The sequence below is a fragment of the Amborella trichopoda genome, chromosome 7, assembly GCF_054954075.1.
Source record: "Amborella trichopoda isolate Santa Cruz 75 chromosome 7, AtrichopodaSantaCruz75HAP2 v2.0, whole genome shotgun sequence".
In the NCBI taxonomy this organism is placed as follows: domain Eukaryota; kingdom Viridiplantae; phylum Streptophyta; class Magnoliopsida; order Amborellales; family Amborellaceae; genus Amborella; species Amborella trichopoda.
Genome location: NC_142342.1, coordinates 1,016,097 through 1,025,426, shown reverse-complemented (window position 1 = coordinate 1,025,426; position 9,330 = coordinate 1,016,097). Strand labels below are relative to the sequence as shown.

Here is a 9,330-nt window from a genome sequence, read left to right as displayed (position 1 = left end):
CAGTTCATATACAGAAGCATTTGCAGGTTTAGAAGTAAAGTGTACTTTCAAATTTTATCGTGGTATATAATTTTGAGATAAAATATTTTTAAGATTATTTTAAAAATTATTTTTATATTTAATTATAAAATTTTAAATTTTAAAAATAATTAAAATAAAATAGATCTATAAACATATGAAAATCTTAAAAATAAACTGTGTGGATAATATGTTATGCAGTATTTTTTTAGACTTAAAATCTTGATATTTTCATAGTCCTACCTCTCGATGACCAGATAATTAATGTAAAGGCTTTTCAACATTAAAACGACCTTTTCTCATCGATTTTTTAGGGGCACGGGTTTTTGCGCCATTTTTTTTTTTTGCCTCTTTTTCTTTCGGTAAAATTAGGGTTAATTTTATCACCTTATATGAATTACAGAGAAAGAAATCCATTTCACTGTTTCTGGAAAATTCAAGTTTTATTTTTCTCGAATTAGGGTTTCTGCAACTGCAAAAAACTAGGGTCTTTCTTCGTATATTAAGCAGCAATGGCTAACCTTAACAGATCTTCGAGTGCTCCATTGCGAAATGTTCCACCTCCTAGAGAGCTTCTAGATGATCTATGCAGGTGATTCATCATTTTGATGTTTTGATCTTTATTCAACACTGGTTTTATTGGACTATAGTTTTTTTTTCTCTTTTGCTGCAAGTATTGGGTTTGAATATCTATTATCTAGTGGTTTAGTCTTCATTTTCTGTGTATTTAATCAATATTCTGAATTATTTGCCGGAATTATGTTGTAATTCAGTGAGGCGACGTTTTGACTGAAAGTCCAAAAGTTCACTGTTATTTAGTCAGTATTTTGTCATTTTGTTCCTGATTTTGGACCAACTTCGGTTCATTTTGTATAGATTTCATTCCATTATCTTACTGAAATAGTTAATTTTGAGCCATTTGATATCTCTGGTGTTCAGCTTGTATTTGATCTTTATTATTAGAATTATTTTTTCTGTAAATTTTGGCCTTCTTCCTTGTGTAAGACATGAGATTATGGTTCTTTAAGTTTCTAAGAAGGGAAATTTCAAAAATAAAGAGGTTTCTGAGAAGGACAGCGAACATTTTTTTGGGGGGTCATTTGATTTAATGGAGTTTCAATCAATAAACCGACCTGCTAATATCTGCGCAATTGGTCAAGGAAATCTCCATGCATGTCTTCCTTTATTCCTTGTCAACAAGCTTAAATTTAAAAATTGCCATGCCTACCTGTATCTCGATCCATTATAGCACTAAAAATTTATTCACCGAGCACTTCAAAATGCAGCTATCGGAGTCGGGCCCCTAATATTCTCCTCTTCCCATGTACAGTTTTCTACAGTGTAACATCATTTAAAATGAATCAACCTTGAGATTGATTGGTTAGGTTTTGATGATTGCAATTCCTAGTTCGAGTTCTACTGCTGAACTACTTAAAAGAAAAAAAGAAAAATCTCACAACTGATGTTTGATATTGGTTTCATGCATATCTTAATGCTTTGATCTTATGCTACTAAATGGTTTGAAACAATGCATTGTACATCTATAAAATGTATAGCACAATACACAAAATAATAGGGGGTCATGTTTTCTTTCTTCATGTACAATAGATTGACCATTAACCATATGCTATAATTGTCATATTCAAATCTGTATATAGATAGACAGCTGATTTATTATAATCATATGCAATCTAAGAAAAGTCGAGCAACATTTCTGATCTGGTGCTGCTCTTGACCTCAAGGTTGAATTATCCATTGAAAACACCGTGGGGTTGAATTCTAAAGCATGTTCAAATGAGTGTTTTTGGCTTCTAAGGTTCTGGTTCAAAAGTGGTCCTTGTGTTTATTGAAAAATAGTGACGCACCATGCCCCAAATTTGGAGCCTTCTGCAAATCAAATAGTTCGGTGAACCATTTTTGAATTCTGTTTGATTGGCCTAGCGAAGCACAAATTATACATGCCTTTGTTTCTTTTTTTTGTTTGACAAGTAAATTTCATTTAAACATTTTTTAAAAATACAAAAGAGGCAAATCCAGAGATGTTAGGTGACATCCCAGAAGCCCTACTCACTTGCAACTCATCACGACACACACCACTAGTGGCCAAGACATCTGCATCAGTGTTAGCCTTCTAAAAACATGACAAAGTGGATACAACAGGAATCACAAAGATCGAAAATCTCATATCAAGCAAATATCTTTGCACCGATGCTTCCTTACGTGGCCATTTGAGGGCATTGAAACAATGGTTTTCCAGGTATTTCATGAAGACATTTGCACTTGCATGAGAAACATTAGTCTCAAAATTGGCCTTTCAGACATAGGGCAAATGGGATTTTGAGAAACTTTTAATTTTTAGGATAAAGTTAAGCAAAACTCTCTATGCGTGTATTATGCCCTTCCATGCCACGACATGCCAAGACCATGGACGTGTGTATTCAATGGGCATGACTTCCATCCAGTCTAAGAAAGGTTTAAGAGTAGTAATAGGAGCTTAGCCCTTCCTTATAGGAGGATCAAACAATCGCTTAACCCTGAGTATGCCAATAATATAGGTGCCCCCACACCCCTAAGGATCCTCCCTAAGCTGTAGAGCCCAGTTAACACACAAACAACCACCAAAGTTAGCTTCCAAACCTGGATTACGGAGCAAGCTACCATAATTGCCCACTCTGATATCCAAGTGACTCTAACGCTAATGTCTTCCATTTTTTAAGAGGCCAATAAAAATGAAACCCCTAAACTCTGATGTGGTCATAGCCTACATGATAACCATGTTCTGGACCCTTCTCTAATAATGGCCAATGTTTCTCCTTGAAGCCTATCAAGAAGCCCATTTTTTCTTTTTGGATAATTTGTTGAAATTATATATATCAGTTTTGAAGTTTGATATATTTATATGTAGTTTTATCTAGCATGGATGGGATAAGTGCAAGGTAATTGTTACTTTGGGCTCTAGGCTCATGCAAGATGGGGTGTCTATGAAGGTTTTCCTTTTCTGACTCCTCATCCAATACAGTTTTTCTTTTTGATCCACCCCATACAGTTTGCATCTTATAGAGGAAACTTTTCATATTTATGTTGGTTAGATCTGCCCTCACTGAGGGTATGGCCCTTGATAGAGAAAAATGGGGGACCAATATTCGTGTAGCTGACCCCGAACAGTTGGGAAAAGGCTTTTAATGATGATGTTGTAGGTTAGATCTATGTGCTCTAGTTTTTTCACTTAAATATCTTATATGCCACTCTTTAGAGGTCCTAGATGCTTCTTGCATGTTTATGATCAGACATTCGGACTAAAAGTTGATTCCTGTTTATTAAACATCCCCACCATTTTTAAGTAACCATGTTGCATTCTGTGCAGCCGATTTGTTTTGAATGTTCCCAAGGAAGATCTCGAGTCTTTTGAGAGGATCCTATTTCTTGTGGAGCAAGCACACTGGTTTTACGAGGATAACTCTATGGAGCAGAACCCATCCCTAAAGTCTCTATCTCTTAGAGAATTTACATCTTTGAGTATCCTACTCTGTAGCTCTTCTTACTTATTGCTTCATATCTTGTTGTTTACTGTGAGGTTCTTGTGGCACATTTTTTTGGGATGGTCTCTTTATTTAGTGGTTTTCAAAGTTTAAATTAATGAAACATGGTTTGAAATTCTTTGGAGTCCATAACAAGAATTTCACACAGATGGGATATCCACTTGTCTTCCATGAGGCAAATAAATAAGTAGTCCATTTGATATTTTGATTTTGTGCAACATATGTTTGTTTTCATCTGGTCAGGACCTTCCTTAATCCCTATTAGTGTTCAATAGCTGTGCTGCATTGAGACCATATATTGCACATATTGATGACATTTACAAAGGCTTTACTTCCTACAAAGTTCGAGTTCCCGTAACTGGTGCAATAATTTTGGATGAAACGTATGAACGGGTATGTCGTTTTTTTATGGGCTATGAACTTATTGTTCTTTATTGTACTATTCAACTAATTGCTGATTGCTTTGGACTTTTTTTATGCATCAAATATTTAACCAATTCTTCTTCTCCTTGCCAAAATGCAACTAATCCTAATTCAAATTTTTGATGATGCCATGTCCTCCAAGATGGACACATATGCTGTTCTCTTTGTGCTTAATTGTTTTTGGTGAAGCACTTTGCATCTCCTAGCATGGACATCGATTCTTAGGATAACTGAGAGAATTGATATTTAAGGAGGGTTTTGGCCTCATCATTTTGCATGTATTTGTTACAATAGGGGTGCCAATGGGTCCGGTTAGGTAGACCCTGACTGGACCTGGACCCAAAAATATAATGTGGGACCTGGATCCAGATCCAACTGGACCTTTCCGAAAATTACAATAGCTCTGTATTTAAATATATTTCATAAATTGGGGCCCGGACCCAGATCTGATTGGACCAGATCCGACTTGTCAGGCCCAATTTTTGGACCCATACCCGCATCCGGATCTACCCATCCTGTCCCGGGTGGGTCTGGGTCCATTGCCACCCCTAAGTTAGAAAAAGTGTGAGATGTCAAAATGAAGCCCTAAATATAAACATATGTATGACTGTTTATACCTTTCATTTAACCAGTCACACTTTGCTTTGGTTTTGTGGAAATTCCAACTTTGGGGGTGTTTTTACTCATCAATATTCGATAGCCAAGAATGGAAGCAATTTCAAAAATAGGACTCATCTGGATAGAGGCCTAGTGGAGCTAGCATCTAGGTCACCAAAGCATCAAGGATTCTACAGATGACCTAACAAATATCCAGAAATCTTGATGTATGGATTTTGGGAATTACATATATTTGTTATAACATTATTGATCTTGATACATAAATTTTCAAAAATTTAAAGCACAGCTCTGAGTGGTCTTTATGAGTTAAATGTTTTCAGGAGAGAGCACATTCATCTGATATGCTGGTGGCCTCAATATAAAAATCAACCATATATACATATTCATTGCACATCACATGTGTACAGCTTGGCCACCTGTTTGCGTTTGTGGTAAATATTAAAGAGATATCAAGCTTAAATATGTTTATTGTGATAATATTCCACAACTCTCATATTCCTCATCTGGATTAGGATAGCTCTGATAGGATTTTTGATCATTTCTTTGTGTTCGAACAATGCATAAGCCGCACTATGGATTCCAGTTTGATGTCCTGTCAATTACAATTCATTTGACTGGGTTGCTGGGATATATATAGCTCTAGATTCTGATTCGTGGGAAATATATCTAGTTGAATGTGATTTGCCTACTTAGCAACGAGATGCGTCTTTGGAGATTGGGTCAAATGATCCTATACACTATTTTCAGGTTTAGAAGTTGTCAGGTTTGTGTGAATATTAGCACGCCGGATGATGTAGATGTTGTTTGCAACCGAGAAATTCAAGGGCCTGGTATTGATTATTGGTTGTTGTTATACAAAGGAAGGCGAGAATGGGTTTTAGGTAGAGATGGTCAGAGGGCAAGTGCTACACCGTGGCGTCTAGAGTTCCATTCTCACCAGGTCCCAATTCAACATTCAAAAAACAAAAACAGAAAAAAAAAAAAAGGTAAGAAAAACAGCAAGGCTTAAGTTTGTGACTCATGGCCATAAGTGTGATACAAGGAGTATGAGGAACATGGTTTTCTATAAGCTGTATTGAGTGTTCAATGGAGTCATTACAGTCTGCTTATTGAACGTGTAACCCATAAAAGAAACTGTGTATGCACTCTTCTTTCCCATAGGGAATTGTAGGACACACTCGTATAGATTAATATTAGTTTAGAGCATAGTTCTTTGCAATCCGTTGGAAATTTAAGTTTAATTTGGAGTTTTTTCAAGCGCTTTCAGCATTTAACGAGTGATTTAAAGTGTGACTGGATTCTCTTCTGAATCCAACTTGATCAGAAGGAAGGGTATTTTATATGTACCACACTATTTCATTTGGTTTCCTCATGTAATTGTCATTCCCCCTCTGTGAATTACAATCTAAACAGGCCTGAAACCTTCTGACTTATGTTATACTAATCTTCCAACTATACATTCTTGACAGTTTTGACAGGTTAACTCATTAGTTTCAGCGTATTCAAAAAAAAAAGAAACTCATTAGTTTCAGTCATATGAGGTATTTAAAGGCTATAAACTCTTCATAACTTATTTCAATGACACTGCTTTTATGTGATTATCTGCTTTTGTCTTTGCATGTTAGTTACTTCATTGAAGTTGTTTTTCTTCGGGTATTTTATCATCTAATGTTTATTAACAACTTCATAGAATCATGTCTTCCGATCCTGTTCCATTTTAAATTTTATCAGTTATGGCAACCCATGAATATTACATGCCTGTTTTACTGTATCTGGGAGTATTGATTTAGAGTTTTAGACGATGACAACACTTCATTTGTATGTATTGTATAATGCAGTGCTTGCTAGTGAAAGGCTGGAAAGTGCCAAGCTGGAGCTTTCCTCGTGGTAAAAAGAACAAAGATGAGGAGGATCATGCTTGTGCAGTCCGTGAAGTATTATCTCTTGCCATAATGCTATTTGACTTGGATATTGTCCTATACTTTTGAACGGGGGAAAAGTATGCCATACCCTCATGAACTATGGAAAAATCATAGATTGCATGGTCGTCACCAGACTCACCACTCGTTGGAGTGACACACGGAGTAAAAGGCAAAAGACCTGGACATGTCTTTAGTGGTGGCTCCTACTCTATTGCTATCTCTGTCAATCATTTTATCGGACAATGATGGGCCTGGTGGACTATGTTTATTTTCACTGTTCAATAGGTTGTAGAATAGCTTGCGCTTACCAAATGTCATAGGAAAATGTTACAGAAATCATCATTGTATCATTTTCATGGTTTGGGTCATTGTTCCACATTGAGCTCATTTTTTTTAATGAACTCTAGGTATTGGAGGAAACTGGATTTGATGTGTCTAAGCTTTTGAAAATTGAAGACTACCTTGAAGTTGTAGATGGTCAGCAGAGGGTGCGGCTTTACATAATAGCTGGAGTGAAGGAGGATACAGTCTTTGCACCACAAACCAAAAAGGAGATCAGTGTATGCCACTTTCCACGTGTCGTCTTAGTTTAGCATAGCCGTCACTTCGAAGCTTATATATAGTAAACAGAATCTCTCTCTCTCTCTCCCTATCTATCTCTCCCCCTTCTCCCAACAGCCAGACTTCAGGTTTCTAGATTATAAGTGTGGCATTCATGGTTGTTTCTTAGCCCATTGTATTTTTTTGTTTCATAATGACTTCATTATCAGTGTAAATTCCTCCAAACTTATTGTATTAGTACATGGTAAAGATCATGGGACCAGACACTGAAGTGTTTCAGTATTAAACTGAAGCTGTTTCTTGAAAACAAATATTGAATTAGAGCTGCTTTTAAGGATTGTCTTTGTCATCTATCATTACATCCTTAGACTTCCCTTGTACTTCTTTTTTCTCTCAAAGTTAGCTATTATATTTGCAGGAAATTGCTTGGCATCACCTAGATGAGCTTCACCCAACAGGGTATGAGACAGGCAATCGTGCGTACAAACTTAAGCTCTTCATGGTTTGCCCCTTCTTGCTGTGAGTACCATATCTCTCTCTCTCTCTCTCTCTCTCCTTGTGGATTCAAACTTAAGCTCTTAGTAGTTGCCTGCTTCTTGCAGTGAGTACCCTATCTCTAATGTAGATCTAAGATCTCATTCATGTAAACTGTTCACAAAACATCTCTCTCTCTCCTCTCGCTATCTCTCTCTTTGCAGACCGCTTAAAGCATGGATTGCAGCGCACCGTCCCTCTACAGCTCCAAAATCTGAAGCAGCTCCAAAAGGTTTCTTTATTTTACTTGGTCCTCCTTACGTTGCATTTGAGAGCTTCTTCACGGAAAACATTCAAATGAATGTGTGTTTGTTGAGAGAGAGACAGAGATGATGTGAGCCCTACTTATGTTTCCTTTCTTGAACAGTTACATGCGTTTGGAAGGCGAAGAGTGGTTCTACAAGTGGCATCGGAACAAGTGAAAACATAGTCGTATCGATTGATCCCCGAGTTGATAGCCATACCATGGTCGATTCTGGCCCTGGTAAAAGCTTCAGGAGTTTCAAATTTGATACTGGCCGTATATTACAAGCCATGGAAGCTGCATTTTCTAGTTAAGCCCAATTACATAAATTGAAATTTATATCATGTATCATATCAAGATCCAACTCCTAAAACAGATTTCCCTATTATCCTAAATGCTTTATTAGATCTCTCTCTCTCTCTCTCTCTCTCTCTCTCTCAAAAAATAGGTTGATTCAGGGTTGCAGTGAGTCCGCCATTCTAAGGCCCATCTTGGATTATAAATTTTGGATCAATGCTGGTGGATTCACTTTAGAGTATTCTTTGGTTTGGTGAGAAAAATCTTCGGCTGATTTGAAGAAAGCTTGTAGACTTTTGTAAAAAAATTTAATATAAAAAACTTAGATATTTATATAAGAGAAATGATTTTATAGGACCATCTCCCGACCATGTGTGTAGGACTTTTAAAGGATCACCATTAAAGTTGGTATAAATCTCTAGAAAAGTCAAGTTCACACTCATGTGATAATTTTTTCAGAGATTCGTGTCAATTTTAATGGTGATCATTTAAGGTCTTACATACATGGGTGAGTGAGGGTCTTATAGGATCATTACTCTTTATATAATATATAAAAATAATAGAAAATTTTAAAAATAAAAGTTTCAAAAAAATAACAAAATACTTATATATATATATATATATATATTTTGCTCTAGTCGAATTGGCTTGAGCAAACTCGAGTCTAAACAAATTGGCAGGATCAGGCTTCGCTTTGCTTGAGGCTTAAAGTCCAACTTGAATCTAATCAAAGTGGCAGCATCAGGTTTCGCTTTGCTTCAAGCTTTAATCCAAAGGCTTCAGCCGAAGAGAAGTGAATTTGACAATACTGTTTTGGATCCAAAATTTTACTTTTAAGACTTAAAAATGGTCTATTTTGTACTCTTTTATTTTTTTGGGACTATTCATTTTAGTTATTTAAAAATCATTTATTTTGCACAGTTTTCGGAACTCCTAATTCATGGATTTGAGTTATAAATAGATTGTAGTGATATGGGATGTGTCTTGGCTCCCAAATTCTATAAAAACTAGGGCAGATTTATGAATCGTCCTGTAACGTATTCAAGGCACCTGCTACCATGTATAAGAATAGACGGTATGGTGTACTCTTGTGAGAGTGCATTGTATAATTATTCCTTTGGGCAAAATATGTAATTCCTTATTTTAAGTCCTAAATTTTGCTACCTGCTAGTCA

The 9,330-nt window shown here is 36.2% G+C and overlaps 1 protein-coding gene across 1 annotated transcript; it reads left to right on the top strand.

The window, feature by feature from the left end:
• Positions 1 to 438: 438 nt before the first annotated feature.
• DCP2 (decapping 2) lies at positions 439 to 8,264 on the top strand. Its single transcript, XM_006846713.4, has 8 exons — positions 439 to 610; positions 3,383 to 3,534; positions 3,823 to 3,950; positions 6,437 to 6,532; positions 6,928 to 7,080; positions 7,500 to 7,600; positions 7,780 to 7,847; positions 7,983 to 8,264. Exons 1-8 carry the CDS (start codon positions 531 to 533, stop codon positions 8,171 to 8,173), a joined length of 969 nt encoding a protein of 322 aa, XP_006846776.1. The 5' UTR covers positions 439 to 530; the 3' UTR covers positions 8,174 to 8,264.
• The last annotated feature ends 1,066 nt before the right edge of the window (positions 8,265 to 9,330 follow it).